The sequence below is a fragment of the Penicillium lagena genome (genome assembly GCF_028827675.1).
Source record: "Penicillium lagena strain IBT 129212 chromosome Unknown utg000001l_segment0_segment0, whole genome shotgun sequence".
Lineage (NCBI taxonomy): Eukaryota > Fungi > Ascomycota > Eurotiomycetes > Eurotiales > Aspergillaceae > Penicillium > Penicillium lagena.
In genome coordinates this window covers 4,496,871-4,515,633 of record NW_026623222.1, presented here as the reverse complement: position 1 = coordinate 4,515,633, position 18,763 = coordinate 4,496,871, and the positions used below count along the sequence as shown (strand labels likewise).

The 18,763-nt window shown below is 54.5% G+C and overlaps 7 protein-coding genes across 7 annotated transcripts; 4 read left to right on the top strand and 3 right to left on the bottom strand.

Moving 5' to 3' along the window:
- Positions 1–39: 39 nt before the first annotated feature.
- On the top strand, positions 40–1,106 carry N7510_001989 (putative inositol phospholipid biosynthesis protein Scs3; the record flags this gene model as incomplete). The annotated part of the gene is made up of 2 exons (XM_056973916.1): positions 40–930; positions 1,005–1,106. 2 exons carry the CDS (start codon positions 40–42, stop codon positions 1,104–1,106), a joined length of 993 nt encoding a protein of 330 aa, XP_056839033.1.
- Positions 1,107–1,327: 221 nt separating this feature from the next.
- On the bottom strand, positions 1,328–2,534 carry N7510_001988 (uncharacterized protein; the record flags this gene model as incomplete). Its single annotated transcript, XM_056973915.1, has 2 exons — positions 1,328–1,662; positions 1,694–2,534. 2 exons carry the CDS (start codon positions 2,532–2,534, stop codon positions 1,328–1,330), a joined length of 1,176 nt encoding a protein of 391 aa, XP_056839032.1.
- Positions 2,535–2,876: 342 nt separating this feature from the next.
- On the top strand, positions 2,877–4,226 carry N7510_001987 (putative erythromycin esterase; the record flags this gene model as incomplete). The annotated part of the gene is made up of 1 exon (XM_056973914.1): positions 2,877–4,226. The coding sequence occupies one exon, from the start codon at positions 2,877–2,879 to the stop codon at positions 4,224–4,226; it is 1,350 nt and encodes a 449-aa protein (XP_056839031.1).
- Positions 4,227–4,863: 637 nt separating this feature from the next.
- On the top strand, positions 4,864–6,811 carry N7510_001986 (uncharacterized protein; the record flags this gene model as incomplete). The annotated part of the gene is made up of 2 exons (XM_056973913.1): positions 4,864–4,926; positions 5,012–6,811. The coding sequence occupies 2 exons, from the start codon at positions 4,864–4,866 to the stop codon at positions 6,809–6,811; spliced, it is 1,863 nt and encodes a 620-aa protein (XP_056839030.1).
- A 1,060-nt stretch (positions 6,812–7,871) lies between these two features.
- N7510_001985 (DNA-binding ATPase) lies at positions 7,872–13,741 on the bottom strand (the record flags this gene model as incomplete). Its single annotated transcript, XM_056973912.1, has 3 exons — positions 7,872–8,163; positions 8,241–13,664; positions 13,731–13,741. 3 exons carry the CDS (start codon positions 13,739–13,741, stop codon positions 7,872–7,874), a joined length of 5,727 nt encoding a protein of 1,908 aa, XP_056839029.1.
- An 838-nt stretch (positions 13,742–14,579) lies between these two features.
- On the bottom strand, positions 14,580–15,070 carry N7510_001984 (uncharacterized protein; the record flags this gene model as incomplete). Its single annotated transcript, XM_056973911.1, has 3 exons — positions 14,580–14,726; positions 14,798–15,000; positions 15,043–15,070. The coding sequence occupies 3 exons, from the start codon at positions 15,068–15,070 to the stop codon at positions 14,580–14,582; spliced, it is 378 nt and encodes a 125-aa protein (XP_056839028.1).
- A 185-nt stretch (positions 15,071–15,255) lies between these two features.
- Positions 15,256–18,166, top strand: N7510_001983 (secretory pathway Sec39 family protein; the record flags this gene model as incomplete). Its single annotated transcript, XM_056973910.1, has 3 exons — positions 15,256–16,765; positions 16,820–16,976; positions 17,032–18,166. 3 exons carry the CDS (start codon positions 15,256–15,258, stop codon positions 18,164–18,166), a joined length of 2,802 nt encoding a protein of 933 aa, XP_056839027.1.
- Between the last annotated feature and the right edge of the window lie 597 nt (positions 18,167–18,763).

The window sequence follows — 18,763 nt, the reverse complement described above, 5'->3', positions numbered from 1 at the left end:
TGTCTCGGTCGGCTGACTCCCTCTTCCCACTTCGCCATCATGGCCACCACGTCCACGGCCACGTCTTCTCAACCTGCCACCCTCTCCCCGGCAATCCTTCTTGTCTACCCAGCGACCTTACTGCTTGGGTCGCTGTTCTCTGTGATTTCACCAACAGCACGCTCCTCAAGATCCCAAAACGCACAACCCTCGGCGCCTCTTGCCCCCTCCCTCGCAGCCGACCTGCACCTGTCCCAAAGCCCCGTCAACTACTTTGCCCGAAAGAACAATGTCTTCAATCTCTATTTCGTCAAGATCGGCTGGCTATGGACAACCGTAGCCTTTGCATCTCTGCTACTTTTCCAGTCCGTATACAGCTCTGGCCCATCTCGTCAGTCGTCCCTCCAACAACAAACACGGCTCCGCCGGTCACTTCAAACTTTTCTCCGTTGGACCCTCGCCACGACAGTATGGTACCTGACCACACAGTGGTTTTTTGGTCCGGCCATCATCGATCGTGGATTCGTGATCACGGGCGGGAAGTGTGAACAAGCTCTGGAACAGGTGGAAAGGGCGAGTACACAGGTTAGCGCCTCGGCCGAACTGGAGACTTTGCTCACGGCTGCCGCATGCAAGACTGCTGGTGGAGCATGGCAAGGGGGACACGATATCAGTGGTCATGTGCTGATGCTGGTACTGACTACGGCAATCTTGACTTTCGAAGCGGTCGGAATTGGCGCTTTTCCTTCGTTTCTGCGCACCACACGACCGGCAGCTGACAGCGCTCGCGAGCGAAAACCCAGTGATCCTGAAATTCCATCGGCAGGAGACTTGAGTAGCTCGTCAGACCTAGTGAGAACGTGGGTTTCTCGTTTTGTTTGTGGCATCGTGCTTTTGGGTTGGTGGATGCTCTTTATGACCTCTATTTGGTTCCATACGTGGTTGGAGAAGGTATGTCATGGCAACAACATTTTCTGGTTGCAATCACCCCTCAAGATAACATGGCTGACCGTTGCATTTTCTAGTGGTCCGGCTTGTTCATTGCTTTAAGCGCAGTTTATGTCATTTACATACTTCCGAGGAAGCTTGCATCGTGGAGAGATGTGGTCGGGATCCCAGGAGTATGAGTATACAGTCTTTTGCATTTTTAAGAGCGGTGTTTTCGGCCCATGCAGATACCACACGCTGTATATTGTTCATAGATTCAGTCGTTTCGGAATATGAAAGCACTGTGCTGAACTTGCTAGCATAGAAGAGTTGGAATATTTTCTCTTAACTGAACTGATCATTTGGCCTCGATCGACTTCGGCTCTTCTCCCAAATATCCGTTACGGAAAGCTAGGAATCGTCAACATGGAGTTAACTCCAGCGGTTCGCATTGGTTTGACTCACCTCCTGGGATCAAGGCCGACGCATACATTACCCGGGTGATCGGTCGCAGATCCTCTGGTGTCAGGCCAGCCGAGATGGAAAGCTCCATATATGGATCCCACGCAGCGATGATGGCGTCTGCGTACACTTTCAGATCGACTGCGCGATCTTTCTCCGTGGTCTGAAGTGACTGGCACTGGATACCCATACATGTACCAAACTCTCGAAAAGCCAAGCGGAACTTAATGTTGCGCTCGAGATAGCGGTTGATCTCGAATAGATTGTCTGCAGACGGACCGATCAGTTGAAGATCTGCAAAGTAAAGATGAATGGGGAAAGCAACAGATTTGTTCAAAGCATCGCCCTGCAAGATTCGCCGCCCAGGTCTCCTTCTCGGAGAACCAATGCGCCGTCCACAGGGTCATCCCCAAGTCTAACGGATCGCTGGAAACAAAATGCTTTCCTTTGCGATCCATCACGCGCTTATAATCAGCGATCTCCTCCGTCAAGACTTCGCCGTCACCAGCTTCCATGGCAGCCGCCTGCAGCAGTCGGAACACGACATAGCCGTCGATTGGGTCCAAATTCCCCTCTGATGACACTAGTGGCGCTGACAAGTCCATTGCCATCTTCCAGACCATGCGCGGCCGTGCTGCCGCTCGGTCTACGAAGAAGCGTGGGTGGATTGCTTTCGCGAGGGCGACAGCTTGCCGGTTGAATGTCGGGTCACCGGAGGCCATTGACATACGGTTCAGCGCGAACATCCAGATTGTCAGGTAATGATGATATTGTCCATCGCCGTCCGGTCCGTGCTCGTCTGTCTTTCCAATGCGTAATCCGCCACCCATGGGATTGTTATCTGTAGCTCCCGGCAGCCGCCTTTTACCATCGCGTGTACGACCCAATACATCATGTACCGTCTCAACCAGCCGTCGTGCTAGGATGAGATACCTGTCATCGCCAGCTTCATCTCCACCCGCGCGGGTGTACTCCCTATGCATTGTCAATAGATTGATCACCCCGTACGCGTCCGTCCACAGATATCGTCCGCGATGGCCGCCAGACCTCAAAGGTGGCGACCAGTGCTCTGGATCTGATGTGCTAGAGAAGCTGCCGTAGAGTGATTCCATGGCTTGCCCGAAGCGATCCAAGCGCGGAGAAGGACTACTGATTGGAAGAGCCATGTCGGCGGACTTGGTGAAGAAAGCTCGGATATAGATGTGCGTAATGGGTAGTGTCTGCCCAACAAAGTGTTTTAATGAACACTGCTTAAAGAGCTGCATTTGCAATTGCAAATCTCCATGCTTAGCGGTTAGAAGTACCTGCCAAAGACACACCTGAAGTCATGATGACTGTGCGCTGACTCGGCGGTGATCTCATCAGCCGTTGCCGCTGGAAATGGTTCTTCCAACAACACATTTCTGCGGATGATAACAATATGGCAGCATACATTTCTCGTTTTTCCATAGTAATATTGGATCTTTCAATATATGCGTCTCGCATCTTTTCGCCGGATACCAACGTCCATGGCACAACTACAGCAACTGTTCAATAACGCGGTGCAACCCCTGCCGGCGATCAAAGACCAAAGCTTCGGATCTCGCTTTGACAGCTATGCAGACAGGCAAGTAGTTCTTCTGGGCGATGGTAGCCATGGCACGTCAGAATTTTATTCTGCACGAGCAGAGATCACTAAACGATTGATCGAGCGACATGGTTACATGATGGTTGCAGTCGAAGCCGACTGGCCCGATGCAGAGGCTATCGATCGGTACGTGAGGATGCGTCCAGGTCCCAAGGCACAGATTGGAGGTGTGGCCAATGGGTATGAGCCATTCAAGCGGTTTCCCACCTGGATGTGGCGCAACCGCGAGATGCAGGACCTGGTTGAGTGGATGCGTGATCGGAATCAGACCTTGCCCCCGGAGCGGCGCGCCGGATTCTACGGTCTCGACCTGTATAGCATGGGCGCGTCCATTCGGGCCATCATCGACTACTTGGACAGGGTAGACCCGAAGGCAGGCAAAGAAGCACGACGACGCTACGGGTGTTTGGAACCCTGGGTGGATGATCCAACGACTTATGGTCTGGCCTCGCTTCGAGGAATGGAGACCTGCGAGAGCCAGGTGATGGAGATGTTGCGCGATCTGTTAAATCGACGGCTGGAATACGCGCAGCATGATGTGCGTGATGGCGAGGAAGCCCACAGCGTTGAACAGAACGCGTACCTTGTACGAGACGCAGAGGAGTACTATAAGGCGATGTACTACAGTTCTGCGAGCTCGTGGACATTGCGCGACACGCACATGTTTGACACTCTGTACCGGTTGCTGGAGCACCGCCCGCCCCCGGTGAACAAGGCCATCGTATGGGCGCATAACTCGCACGTCGGTGATGCCCGCTACACGAGCATGGGCATCCGACGCAACGAAGTGAACATCGGCCAGCTCTGCCGCGAGCGGCTGGGTCGTGATAACGTCGCCATTCTCGGGTGTGGCACCCACACGGGCACCGTTGCCGCAGCTCACGAGTGGGGCGATGACATGGAGGTTATGGCCGTGAATCCCTCCCGAGATGACAGCTGGGAGATAGTCGCTCATGACTCGGGGATCCCAAGCTTTCTGCTCGATCTCCGTCGAGACCGCATGGATCCCGCTCTGCGCGCGGCCTTGGATGCAGAAAATCGCCTCGAGCGATTCATCGGCGTCATCTACCGTCCGGACACTGAGCGCATCTCGCACTATTCGCTCTCTTATCTTCATAACCAGTTCGATGGCTATATTTGGTTTGATCGTACCCAGGCCGTCCAGCCGTTGGAGGTCCTTCAGCCGGCGACTCCTCTGGGAACGGGCGAGACGTATCCATTTGGACTATAGATTATAGGGTGAAATTGGTGTTAGTTTCACCCTGTTTTAACTTTTCGGTCTCTAGAACTTCGGAAATAGAAATGCTTCTCGGAGGTCTCGGTATATGGCGTTGAATAGACTTTGTTCTCATTCGCTCACCATTAACTGACCTCACCTCCTTTTACTCGCTGCATGGATCTCGGGGCTCTCTAAACTATCTTGGCCCCTACTAAGCAATTGTGAAAATAACCTTGTGGCCTTCGTGAATGATCCTTCGTTCTTCCTTCCTCATCTACTCGATAAGTTTCATATACACTATTGTTAGCAAGTACTGCACCCAACAGTTATCTTGCTATGGGCCCTGCTCTACAGAGTCTGATGGACGCCAAGAAGAATCCAGCGGAGTAATAAATAATGTTTCTGCAGTGAGCAAGGGCTGCTTCAGTCAGGTGCCTTTCTTGCTAACTCTGCCTGAGGCACCAACGGTGTGAGACAGTGGAGTCAAAACACTAACGTAACCGCGTTTGTTGTTTACAGTTTCCCTCGATCGCCAAAACAACAACACAACTCCCTCGTCCCCCCGTCCACCCTTCACCGTTTTCTTCAAACTCTTCAAACTCCTTGAAAACTTCGCATCTGCTTCGACTACTCATTGACCTCTTGGACCATGGCGGTGCGCCGTTCCGCCCGCCTGCGCAGCACCAGCGCTGAGGCATCTGAGCATCTCGAGGTGAGCATGATGAATGTCCCAGCAACGCCCCTTGAAGGGCTTCACAACCAATTTGGTGTGAACTAACGGTGACTCCTTGCCTCAGACCCATGATTCTGTTTCCCATCCGGACACTGTTGCCCGGCTGCCCTCGGTCATGGAAGGCGAGGAAGCCGGGGGAATGCAATCTCCTCATTTTCGAACGCCCAAAGCCAAAAACGCACACGCCCAGAACACCCCGAAGACATCTGCTCGCAAACAACCTATCGAGACCAAGACACCTACTAGCGCAAAAATCCCTCGCCCGTCACTGGAGGAAATGCATCCGAGCAAGGCGCAACAGAGTACGTCCAAACAAGCGGACTCGGGACTCGTTTTGGGCTTCAATCCCATCAAGAAAGACGTCAATGGCAACTTTGTGAAGGACAGCGTTGCCGACAACACTCCAACCAAGTCAAAGGCCTCTCCCGCTTCCAGTCATTTTGGAACTCCGGGGTACGAGTTCAAGTTCTCCTGCCAAGAGGCCCAGCTCAGCGATGAGGCCAAGCGCCTAATGGACAGCGTCCGTGAGGATGTTGCACGGATCAAGTCGCAGATGGTCCAGGACAGATCAAAGCAGGATCAGAATGCTGAGAAACAACTCCATGGAGATCGGAAGATCGCAATGCCCAAAGGCAAAGCTGGTCGGTTCAGCGATGTGCACATGGCCGAGTTCAAGAGGATGGACTCTATTGCTGGACACCCTTCGTCCTTCCGGGCCACTCCTGGTCGCTTCCAACCTGTGACCCAGTCTCTGAAACGGACCAAGTCCAAGGCCCAGCTGGATGAGCCGGACCCTCAGAACTCGTCTCCTTCGCGCCCTACGGTCAAACCTACGAGCGCACCTACGCCTGTTGTGACAGCTAAACGCATCAAACACAATACATCTGACGATGCCACGACCGTCCGCTCTATGATTGAAAAGATCGAGGCGCCTCCGAAGCCGGCCCCTCCACGCATTCGCCCAGCCGTTCGCAGTTCCCTCTTGACGCCAACTCGATCTTCTATTGCGCGCTCTGCCAGTGTCAAGGCTCCCAAGACCTCCTTGATTCCCTCCCTCCAGCGCTCTCCCTCTACCAAAAATGTGTCAACTCCCCGAACCCCGAGGACCGAGTTCAATCCACGACTCAAAAGCAACCTGCCGAGCCTGGGTAACCTCAAATCCATTCTCCGTCGTCACCAGCCCCTGTTCTCCCGCGATCCATCCAAGATTGCGGCCGGCACTCACGTCGCTGCTCCTAATTGTGACCCTGACACCCTTATGGAAGGAACTGAGGGCCCAGCTACAGCTGGACCTACTCCCTCGCCCAAGAAGCACGTCGAATTCACCCCAAGTGTCAAGTCTCGCCATGAATTGACTCAGGCTTCGCCTTCTCCCTCCAAGGTGCCCTCCAAACTGCCGCGCTCCACCTCGTCAAATGTGCTCTACCCGACTCTGCCAATGCTGACCCCGGAGGAAAGCTCTACGGCCAAGTCCTTCCCGGCTGAATCTCCAACCATTCGCCAGGTGCGCAAGTCTGACACGTGTGCACAGCCCTCCTACCCCGAGCTTCCGGTGGTGACCCATGGCATTGCTCACGGCATTGGCAACAAGAAGCGGCACCGAGAAGATGATGACGACGACGATGATACTCCGAACGCCGAGGATGCTGAAAACGTACCGCCAACGGATGAACAGTCGGATGAACGCAGCGCGAAGCGGGTTAAAGCCAACCCGCCCACCCCTAGCCCGGCCAAGACTCGCGCCATCAAGACCCCAGTGCGGTCCACCCCGGGGCGCATGGGTACTCCTGCCAGTGCGAAATCCCGCAGCGTTCTCAGTTTGAGTCGGCTGAACATGCTTGCTAAGCCGAAGGGCCGAACTTAGTCAAGCGAATGATTTGATGGGGCCTACTACGCCTGGCGCGTAGGGCTTTGACTCCACAAACCTGCATCTTTATCGATCACAGTCGACTTTTTTTTTCAATTCAACCGTGTCTTCTTGTTTTGCTTCTTCAATTTATCGTCGTCCGCAGTTGGTCATTCTGCTGTGGTGACAAACGCCAGACCTTTCTTGCGTGTATCTTGAACATCTTTTTTCGGGCTTCTTGTTTGTGATTCCTTTTTTCGATCATTTTTCATGCTTTCAAATTTCTACTTGGCTTCCTTCAAAAGGAAGTCCCTGGCGTCTGGCATGCATCTATGGATGGTTCGGGTGAGATCCAATCGCGGCGCAAGCATGGGTCTCGGTTTTTCTATGTCTATCTGTGTGTGTGTTAATCGAGACATCCTGTCTTCTGTTTGATCGAAACAGATTTCTTTTCGTGCGGTTGGGCTAGTTACCGATGTTGTCTGTTTATGAAATAATGACACTTGAAATGCCTTCTTTCAACCTTGATCCTGTATGATGCTACGTCTTCGTATCCAAGTTTCGTTTCCATGACGGTAAACCGCAGACAACTACCAGATGGAAGTAGGTGGAAGAGTGAAGCGATGGCATGAAGCTTTTCGTTCTTTGTCTATGTACATACAAGATGATCATCCATCGTGGAGGAGGTTGCAAAACCAAGGTTGAAAAAACAAGGGTGGAAGGCTAGAAATACAAGGGGGTGTCGGGTCATCGAAGGGCAGAAATCCAAGTTTGGTACAACAAAGCAATGCAAAACCTGCAGAAAACCCACTCCCGGCCCGTGCGCTGAAAAAAAAATTAGGCAAGATAGAAATAATTAGGTCTAGAGTGCGGAGGATGGATGATTCCGAGAGCGAAGGGGATGCGGCGGTGGGAGGCGTAAGGCGTGACATGAAGATTTTCGTTTCAGGAGGGGAAGGAAGACGGTGATATGGTGACATGGAAGTGGAGTGATGGAAGCCGTGGTTGGTCGAGAAGGAAGAAGGCGGTTGGGTGGGTGAGGTGGAAAGAAGAAAGACAAGAGAAGGCATCTTCATCCTCACTTCATCGAAGCCAAGAAGGAGTCCAGGTTATATTCTTCCTGGTACTGGCGATCATCCCACAGCTCGCCGAGATCATCCAGCCAGCCCTTCTTGCCCTTCTCCTTGACTTCGCCGTCGATATCAACCATGTCGACCTCGTTGCCGGCCTGGTCGCCCGGTTTCTCAGCCGTTTCGGCCGTTTCGCTGAGATTGAAGAGGTCCAAGAGCTGGTCTGTGTCCATTGTGCCGAGGCCGGCATTTTGTTGATTGACCACCGTGGAGGCGACGTCGATCTTGAATCGTTGGAGGCTGGAGAAGAGAACAGCAATTAGTATGTTTGTAATATAGTAGGATGGATGTAGACGGGATCAAAGCAGAGCACTTACTTCAAGATCTTCTCCTCCAATGTACCTCTCGTGATCAAGCGATAGACATTAACGACCTTCTTCTGGCCGATACGATGCGCGCGGTCCATGGCCTGGATATCCTTCTGCGGGTTCCAGTCGTGCTCCACGAAGATGACGGTGTCTGCTCCCGTGAGGTTAAGACCCAGTCCACCGACGCTGGTGGTGAGGAGCAGAACGTCGTAGCTAGGGTCGGTGTTGAAGCGGTTGACGATGTCCTGGCGCTTGGTGGCCTCGACGCCGCCATCCAGGCGGAGGTATTGTACAGACGGGAGGAGCTTCTTGAGCACATCATTCTGCACGATGTCCAGCATCTCCTTCATCTGGCAGAAGACAAGGGCCCGATGCGGGCTGACATAGCTGGCTCCTGTGTCCAGTTCCCCCTCGGCAGTGTGATCGAGGCCAATCCCGCAGTCGATCAGAAGATCGCGGAGCGCCGAGAGTTTAGGAGCATGCGACACGTCGCGGATGTTGGACTTCTTGGCCGTCAGGAATTTCTGGACTTCGTCGTACTGCTTGTGGCCATCCTTGACCACCAGGGCAGGCGAGTTGCACAGACGACGCATGTACTGTAAGGCTTGGAAGATATGTTCTTTGTCGGAGCGTTCCGAGCTGCCCACTTTGTCCGCCAACTCCTTCTGCTCCTTCTTGGTGAAGTCCTCGAAGAGTTTCTTCTGGAGCTCACTCGGGTCACAGTAGTAGTTCTGGATGATCTTAGGCGGAAGATCGTTCAAGACCTCCTCCTTGAGGCGACGAAGCAGGAACGGCAAAACTTGTTTATGCAGTGCTTCAATCGCCAGGGCACCGGCCTCCTGTTCTTTCGATGAGGACTTGCTGAAACGACTTGCGGCAATGGGTTTGGCGAATCGGTCGAGGAACACCTTCTCCGTGCCTAAGAACCCAGGCATCAGGAAATCAAGGAGAGACCACAACTCCAGGACATTGTTCTGAATCGGTGTGCCCGAGAGAATCAAGCGATGGTTGCTAATCAGTCGCTTCGCCGCAAGTGTGATCTTTGCCTTGGGGTTCTTGATCAAGTGGCCCTCATCAAGCACACAGTAGTTCCAGCTGATAGGGTTAAGGACATCGTTATCGTTGCGGCAAACATCATAAGAGGTCACAACAATGTCTGCTGTCGTCAGCTGGCTCTGAAGTCTTGCTCGCTCTGCAGGAGGGCCAACGTAGGCAATGCAGTTGAGGAACGGCGCGTACTGCCGGACTTCCTGTTGCCAATGCCCAGACAGAGAGGGCGGGCAGATGATCAAGGAAGGAAGCTTGCGAGAATCGAGCGCTTGGGTCTTGGCATACTCCTCAGCCCGCATGTGGTGGTCACTAGCAACGATGCAAATGGTCTGTAGAGTTTTCCCGAGACCCATATCATCACAGAGAATGCCGTGCAGATTGTAGCGGTTGAGGAAAGCAAGCCAATTGACACCATCCTGCTGATACGGACGGAGTTCAGCCTTGATGGCGACTGGAATCTGGAATGGCTCCACCTTGCGTACATCCAGCATCTGAGACATGAACTTCCGCTCCCGATCGCGCCCCTTAAGCAGCTCCTCTGAGAAGCCTGGAGGGTCGGGGATTCCAGCTTCCAAGGGAACCAGTTTGACCAGGGTCGCAAACGAGGTGGTCGCCAGCAACCGCACATCATTGTCGGAGTCACTCATCCGCCCAAGAACAGGGACGACGAGGAAGATGACATAAGGCAGGATTCCATCCTCCATGACATGGATGAGATGGTAGATGCATTCAACCGCTCCTTGGCGGTGGTGGACATCCAGTGCATTGTTGATCGTGGGCAGCACCTTCTCCACCAACATTGTCATGCCTTCAACGGTAATAACACTGCAGATGGTAGCGAAGCATTTGGCTGCCGCATACCGAATCACCGAGAGGCGACATTGCAGTGCCTTTGCGATGACTGGCATGAGCCCAGTCACCCACGGGTACAGGCCTGGATCGAACTTGGGCAGAAGAGCACGGAGGGTAGACAGCCCATCCACGACTTCTTGTCCGAGCTCATTCTCGGGGTTGGTGATATCCGAGGGGAGCTCATCAGCAGTCAGAGCATCTTTCAGTGGCCGTTCAATCAATGCCGCCAGATTCGGAACCTTGTCCAAGAGATCAGGACCAAACTTGACGGTCAGCTGCTCCAAGGCATCCTTGGCACCCCGCCGCATAATCCGGGCCTCTTTGGCTTCACGTTCGAACTTGACTGCATCAGGATGATCGCGTCGGTCTTCCTCTTTGCGTAGTGACAAAATCGATTTCTCCAAGTTGGCGTTATGCGCGAACTCGGGGGTTTCAGAGGTGTCAATGCAGCAGTACTTGACCAAGTTTCCAATGATCTTGTCAACTGGACCACGTTTGGCCGCTTTTGTGTAATGCTCCACCAAGGAGGCGATAGCCGTCGCAGAACGCTGCTGGAGCTCAAAGTTCTCCTCTTTCTTAACGCTGTCCATCATGCCCTTGATGATATGGCCTGGTCGCTTGGGGATATCCTGCAAGGCAACCAAAGCGCCGGCAGCTGCAGCCAGGACACGTAAATCCCGCTGTTCCCTCATCGATCGCGCCTCATCCACAGCAGCATTGGCAGTCACGCGGGTGTCACCCAAAACTTGAGTAGCAGTGATCCGCTGCGCGGGAGTCAAGTTCTTCTTCAGGCGCTCAAAGTCAGGTCCAACGATCTTTTCGGCATCAGCGAGTGAGAAGGCATTAGGGCCGGCCTCTGCATCTCCCTGGACGACAACAGCCAATGTTGGCAATCGAGAGGGCGAAACATGTGCGTGGTCACGGAAAGTATTGATCAGCGAATGGCATTGAGCACGGGCGACGTGGAGATAGCATGCGATATCGCTATACCAGGCCGGTCTCTCGTCTTCCAGAATTGGTCGAAGGTGTTCGCATAGAGTGGAAGTGTACTTGCTGTCCGATACACAGCGCCCGGCATACTCTTCCATAATCATAGCCGAGGAAATCTGGGATGTCGAGGCAGAAAACCTGAGGCCCTCCAAGACTGACGGCCATAAACTCGGAAGCTCGTGCTTGTCCCAGAAACAAAGAAGCTCGCCCAAAGCCTTGGAGGCGTAGATTTTGGACCTCAACATCGTGTCGGCGCCAACAAGGTCGATATCTCCTGATATCATATGCCCGTCGACATTGTGTGCTGACGGCGGAGGGGGTTCTTTCTTCTCTGATTTGCGCCTGCGTCCGGGCTTTCCCTCGGTAGCAGGCGTCGTTGCGGGAGGAGAAGATTTTGCGGATGTTGGAGGAGCGACGGCGACTGGTAGGCCCGACGGCTTGATGAAAAGTGAGGCATTCATCGGGATGGGGAATCGAGGAACACCAAAAGCGCCAAGAGTCAGGGTGATGAGAGGTTGGATGGAGTCCGCCAAGTCGGTCTCGGGCCCAAACGAGCCACACTGCTCGGCAGCTTTGAGAAGCTCAGACCAAACCTGGAGAGAGAGTTTCAGAACGCCTTCGTTGCGTTCCACCAGTAGGTTCTGGAAGACCAGGCGAAGCGCCTTGCCATCTGCCCAGTCCGTGCTGCCTTCGCCTTCTAACTGCAAGAACGTTATGAGGGCTCGAAGGACGGCGGAGCGAACGCTGGTGATGGTGTGTCGTAGAAAAGGGTAAAGGCGAGGAACCAATTTGCCAAATGAGGCTTCGGGGTCATCTGCAGCATTTGCCTTCATTGCATCCAAGACCTGTGTAAACGTGCACAGCTTCGCGAGAAGGTCCATTACAGAACCAGTACTGGCACTGAGATCATCTTGGAGGTTGGAAAGACAGTCCCACACGATATTCATCAGAGGACCAAGTGTTCCGGAGCGCGAGGTCACCAATTCCTCTGCAATGGGGACAAGAGTTGCGGCACTAACAGCTCGAACATCGTCGTCAAAATCAGCGAGGCCTTTCATGACTGCCTCGAGGATGCCATCCATCATGGTCGCGTCCTTGACGAGAAGATCCTTCCGAACAGCGACCAGGTATCGCAGGCCAATCATACCGCCATGACAAACTTCCCACACGGGACGATCCAAGCCCAGATCAACCTGCATGATGATTCGGTAGAGGCATCGATAGACTGAGCGAACAGACTTGGGTGGCAATTGAGACAAAAGGGCACCAAGAGTCTGGCCCACGGTTTCGCGGATTGGAGCAACGACATTGTCAGAGATGTAGTCGCCAAAACGATCGAGCATGAGAACGCAGAGCAAGCGGCATGCAAGGTCATCCAACCACCGGCGATTCAACGAATCATTCTCCGCCCGCTCCTTGCCCTCCACGCGGCCCGCGGCCGCACCCTGAACGCGAATCACCTCGCGCAAGGCCATTGCAGCACCATGTCGCACCTCCCAATTGGGGTCAAATATGTCCATTGTGAGGAATTCGCACATGTGTTCCAACGGCCACCCTGAGCCCTGCTCCACGAGATCGGGTTGGATGAGAGGCTTTTCGGGGGCGATGGGGCCTTTAAACTCCGACACGATCTTCGAGTCGTCATCATCTCCCGAACGCTCGAGGGAGAAGTAATCCGGTTTGGTCTCGCCATTCTGGGAGTCGCCATTCTCGGTCTTGACGGGATGCGGAGTCGCCGTAGCCGGCGCAGGAGTCGTTACATTTTCCGATGCTCGTCGGGAAGATGACAGGTCCACGACGCGCACTTTGTTGGCGCCCATCTTGGCGTTTTGCTTATTCTTGCGTTTGAGCTGGTTGAGTTGCCGTTTGCTCAACCCACTTTCTTCCTTGGTGGTATTTTCGCTGGGCGATGACAACCGCCGAGAGCTGGGGTCCTGCAAGCTGTTCTCTCGAAAAACAGAAATAGACGCTGCCGTCGGTTCCTGCTTGGGGACCGGCGTCACTGCCTTGGGGAGCACGTCAGCCTCATCGATCAAGTCCTCTTCGGTGTACTCTCCGGCCAGACCCAATCGGCCCGTCAGGGTTTTCTTCTGGTAGACCAATCGCGACGCGGGGTCCATGGAGGCCAGCGTGTATTCGTACTCCTTGCCTGCACTGCCGAGCAACCGCTTTCCATACTTGAGGACGGACGCGATATCCAAGCTGTCGAGCTGCAGGCAGGTATCCGCTACTGCTGGCTGGTCTTCCGACTTGACCTCGGACTTGATATCTACCTCATCGTCGTCTCCCGCGGACTGGAGCTGCTGGCCATCATCCTCGTTGGGATCGTATAGGTCCGCGTTGGCGACAATGAGACCGATTGCGCGGGCGGCGGCGGTACGGGTGTCCCAAGATTTGGACCTGAGGTAGGGCAGAATGCGCCCGAGCAGATTGAATAATTCATCTGGGTGCTGCTTCTGCACGTCGCCCAGCTGCTGGGCGGCGGTGTTCCGGATCAACTGTGTACTGCCGGTCTCGAGTAACGTGACCAGGCGGTCCAGGCTGGCAGAATAGTGTTAGTGTGATTAGATAATCGACGCGTCGAAATTTGGCGCAGCAGCAGCTTACCGAGAGCTCATGACGGGCCGTCACTCTGAGGCCGCGAAGCAGTCACGAGACAAGAGAGGAACTGCCGATCGAGTCAGATTATTTGGGGAATGCGCTGCGGGTGGTGGTGCGCAACGAAAGGCCCAAGGGAAAACCAACCAGTCGCCAAGCTCTGAGTCAGCAGGGATGGGACACGCTTTAGAGCGAGAATAATTCGAGGTCACGCAGCCGCTTAAGTATTGGGCGACGACCGACCGGCCCTGTTTTGCGACTAGGCCGAATGGGGTTTGGCGCGGTGGATCACGTGATGTTGGCGAGACGCGTGAGAGTGAGCAAGGAGGATCGGATGGAGGTGGGTGGCTCGGTCGACGGATTCCTACTGTTCCGCATCACAGGGGATGATCGATGGGGTCTGTCAAGGGGGATGGGGAAAATGACATGAATCGGGAGAATTACCGGCGAGGTGGGAGATATATCTGACCAAGTATATCTACACCAGCAATATCTGCACCAGCACCTTGCAACCAAGGAACAAGAACGGTTTACGATGGACGGAGGGGTAGAATACATCAATACTTATGATGCAGGGAGCTTTTTCTTTTCTTTCGATTGGAGCGTAGGCCATATGGTCCATTGGCTGCACTTCCACGAACAACTACAGATCAAGGAACAGTGAGTGCAGAGAAAATGTCATGGAATCGGAGTATCATTGCAGAACACGACCCCATACCAACAGTCGGGCCCTTTTATACAGTCACAGGTCTCCCGGGGATCCACCCCAGAGGAGAAGAATGAGCACACGCAATCGAGAAATAAAAGAGAAGGAAAAACCACCGCGCCGGGAAACACATTCGCCCATGCTCTCTCCGTTCACCGTTGATTCAGCACCGCAGAGGCCTCTTCCTCCTTCCCGAGCAGACCAAGACTGCGAATCTGCTCGGCCTTGGGTGCGTTCTCACGCGGGTGCGCGGCCTCGGCCTTGCGGTAGGCAGCCTGCATCTTCATTGTGCGGAGAGCCTGGGAATCGCGAATTGACTCGTTAGCATACCCTGTTTCATTGTTGGGATAGGATTCGGGTGGTGGCGCACCTCTTTCCGGTGGTGAAGGCACTCGTAGTAGTCCTCCAGGGCGGGGGTGCACTTCTTCTTGCCGGCTTCGCCCTCGCCCGAGTTCACGACGTAGCATCCGAGGACCTCTTGCCAGAAGGGGTAGCAGCGGGAAGGACCTGGAGAGAGCGGGTTAGTCGACAGGGCCATCGATGTGGTTGAGCCCGGGCTCCGGCCGGTGGCGTCTGGGGGGAATCAGGGGGTGGATGGGACCGCAGGAGACATACCTCCGTTGAGACCGTAGCCAGAAGCCATTGTGTCGGGACGTAGAGAGGAATTGGGAGAATTGGGAGCGGGAGAGGAATAGGTGGAAGTGACGCTGGCGGTGCAGTTCCTGTCGTCGTTCCCGACGGTGGCCCGTGCACCTTCTTACTTAACGCAGTTGCAACACGACACCTTGGAGTAAACACTTTAGAGCAACCAACCGCCCACTCCCCGCCATGGCTGTGTCGGATGCTCACGCCATCCTGCTGGCCACTCACCTGTGTGCCAGCGGCGATGTGGCCGACTTGCCCGTGCTGCAGGCCCAGTTCCCCCAATGTTTCCCGCTCGAGCGTCTACTGCGCATCATCTTGACCTTTCTGCCCGAGAGTACCGAGCCCTCGCGCTATACCTCGGTGCTGCAGGAGCTGGCCGACGAATCCTATGTTGTGGCCCCCGACCGAGTACCCGACACCACCGCCGTCAAAGACCTGACCGAAGCGGGCGCGAGGAAGCGCGTGCGGAAGCTTCGATTGCGGCCACTGCAGCGGCCCGGTGAAGATGAGGACGTGACATCCGCAGACCTGTTGACGCAGTTTCTTATTTATCGCGCGCATCTGATTGATGCCGAAACTTCCCTCCAGCCGCTCATCCTCGATCTCCTCCAACCCTTCTACGAGCACCGGCCGGTGCTACGCACATGGCTGGTCTCAAGCCTATTGCCATTGCTCCGGTTCAATTACGAGTATCATGCCGACCAGGAGGAGACGTTATCATTGGAGGTTTTGGAGTCGATGGATGATCAGACGGCCGTCAATGTTCTGCTGTCTTCGATTGGTACCGAGAGAAGCAATCTGGATCTGGTCAGCAATCTTCGGGGCCTGCTTGGTCCCTGGCTGTATGGAAGCAAACGATCTAAACGGCGGAGATTGAACGAGCAGTCTTCAGTCCCTCTGATCCAGGGGACAACAAACACCGAGGTCATTGAACTGGCCGGGTGGGAGTTCGTGAATGACTGGCTTCTGTCACGGAGTCTTGTGGACCACGAGAGCGTTGTGAATGCTTTTAATCACTGGAATGGACCGGAAGACGTGGATCTGGGAGGGTACGGAGCGGACGATGCACAACTGCCAATCGATAAAGCAAAGGATTTGCGACATCGTTACGGTCAAACCGGACTTGCGGTGGTCTATGCCTATGCGGACTCATCGAAAGCGGCACTGAAGGGCTCGTCTCAGATATTGACACGGGTAGCCAAGCTGCTTGATCTCGAGGCCAGCTCCTATCTCGTCACCACTAACACGACCTTCCCATTCGTGCAATACGATACCGAGTCTATTTCCTCCACATCCCGCGCGTCATTGCTACAAAACTCTCTCCTGACACCTTCAAATCCTTTGACGCAACCATCACCGTCTTCAGTCTCTTTTCTCAGTGCCCTGCTTCTTTCTCTTCACGCTTTGACTGACCTTGGGCATCAAGTCCCATGCAAGGCTGCTGCGAATATGTGCCTTCACAGCAGCGAGGACATGCAATTGGCAGAACTGAGAAGTGTGATGGCGTCCATTGTAAAACAATCGAGCCAGGACTGGCACTCGGTCCGGCAGCAATTACTCTGGCTTCGAGACTGGCAGGACGATCAGTCAGACAGCGACTGGACGGAACATTCCACATACCATGGCCTTTTCTGGAGGGTATCGCGCGACACGGTCGAAACAGAGATCTTGAAGGCGCTACTAGGGACCAGAGGTGAGACATGCAGCTGCTATGCAACTTGATGAATGCTGACTCTAATACCTGCAGAATATCAAATGGCCGTGGACCTATATACCACTCCCGGTACCACGCCTCTGAATGCTGTTCAAGTGGAGCAGGCGGTACAAGAGGCCATTTTCACTGCATATGATAATGCTAGCAACGGCAACCGGACGCGTGGTGGGATGAAGAGAGCCTACGACATGTAAGTCTGTTCGTGAAGGGCAACTCTAACACCGATTCTGACATGGATATTCTAGTCTCCAAGCCTTCCTACCACACTTCCCGGAGTCTGCGGCGTTCAAACAGATTCGTGCCCTCATCGCTGCAACGCATTCGCTCTCGTTCTACTCGTTGACCCTGCAGCACGGAGTTCCCTTCCAACCGGTCAGCATCCGCGTTCACCACGACCCCCTCTCGTTGATCGAGACGGTACTTGAGCAGAACGCCAAGAGCTACACCAAACTGGACGACCTGCTCTCCATTGGACGAAACTTGGTCGCCAGCGGCGTACCCTCCAGCACGAACTTACACAATGCCGAAGATGCGCAACAGCAACCACCCACCTCAGAGGAACATGCCCTCATCACCGCTGAACGCCGTATCACCTCCCTCGCCATTTCGTCCGCCCTTACCTCCAACGACTTCGGCACCGCCTACTCCTACATCCTCACGCGGCTAACACCGCCCTCCCACCTCTCAACCTCCTCACCGTTACTCACGCCCTCCACCGTCATCCAAGACGACATCTCCTGGCGCGCCGTTTACAACGCAGGCCGCTACCGCTCAACAACACCCATCTCTCCCACACCCACCCTCCAATCCCAAATCAACCACCTCTCCCAGCGCAGTGAACTCCTTTCTTTAGCACTCGCCCTCGTCCCATCCCCAGACCCCCTCCCTGAGATCCTCGGCGCCTGGCGCCGCTGCGACGAAGAGCTCTCCTCGCTCCGCGCACAGGAGCAGCAGGAAGAAGACCTCTGGGATACACTGGGCGACAACAAGGCCACCATCTCCTCTGTCCCCGGCGGCTTCGGACCCTCGGACTCAGAGCGCGACGCCTTCGACACCGAGCAACAGCGCACTGCGAGACGGGCCCGTGCCCGCGCCGCTATGCCGCACTCGCACCCGCACGAGGCGCCAATGGGTCTCTTCGAGGTTGCGCGTGGTGCCGCGCTCGCGCTGCATAAGAATGCATCTTCGCTGCGTGCCGCCTCCGCCGCTGCACCAGCTGCTGCTCCTGCTGGCGATGGCGATAGCCATGACCGGCCCCTGTCCCCGGATGAAGGCGGGGACGGCCGCGTTCGCAAGCGTGATGTGGTTAGCAACATGGTTACAGGAGGACTGGTTAGCGGACTCGGTTGGGTTCTAGGGGCCGATCCTGTGAATCGGTAGATCCAGTTTTCGAAAGAGTTTGATTGTGAAATAGATAGCGGAATATCTACTGTAGCCACGATAGCAAATGACATGTTCTCATCTTTATCCATCTACATCTTCGTTTTAGATGGCATCTGCATATACTTCCTGAATGGTATATATACTCCTACTAAACGAGATACACAACACAAGTGCGATGGTATTAGGTAGCTAGCGTAGTGGTAGGTAGGGGACGGTACGTGTAGGTTGACCAAGAAATGGGATGGGATGAGACGAGACGAGAGTCCGATGCACTGCGTAATATAAAACAAAGCGAAGACACCCACGCCTCCACTGGGGAAGCGATGATCCAAAACAAAACAACCGAATGAACAGGGGGGCTATACACGTCGGGGATCGGTGGGAGGGCAGAAACCCCGATATATGGGCATGATATGTCTAGGGGGTGAGATCTGACAGTGGAGAGACGATGGACATGGACGAGGAAGAGGGAGAAGAATGGAAGAACACGTAATGGGGGTTGAATGCCAGGCCGTTAACAAAGGATCGTAGGAGTAAGACGTAGCCGGAGGAGATTCGTGTCGCTGCAAAATGGAAGCAATGGGGTGGGTATGA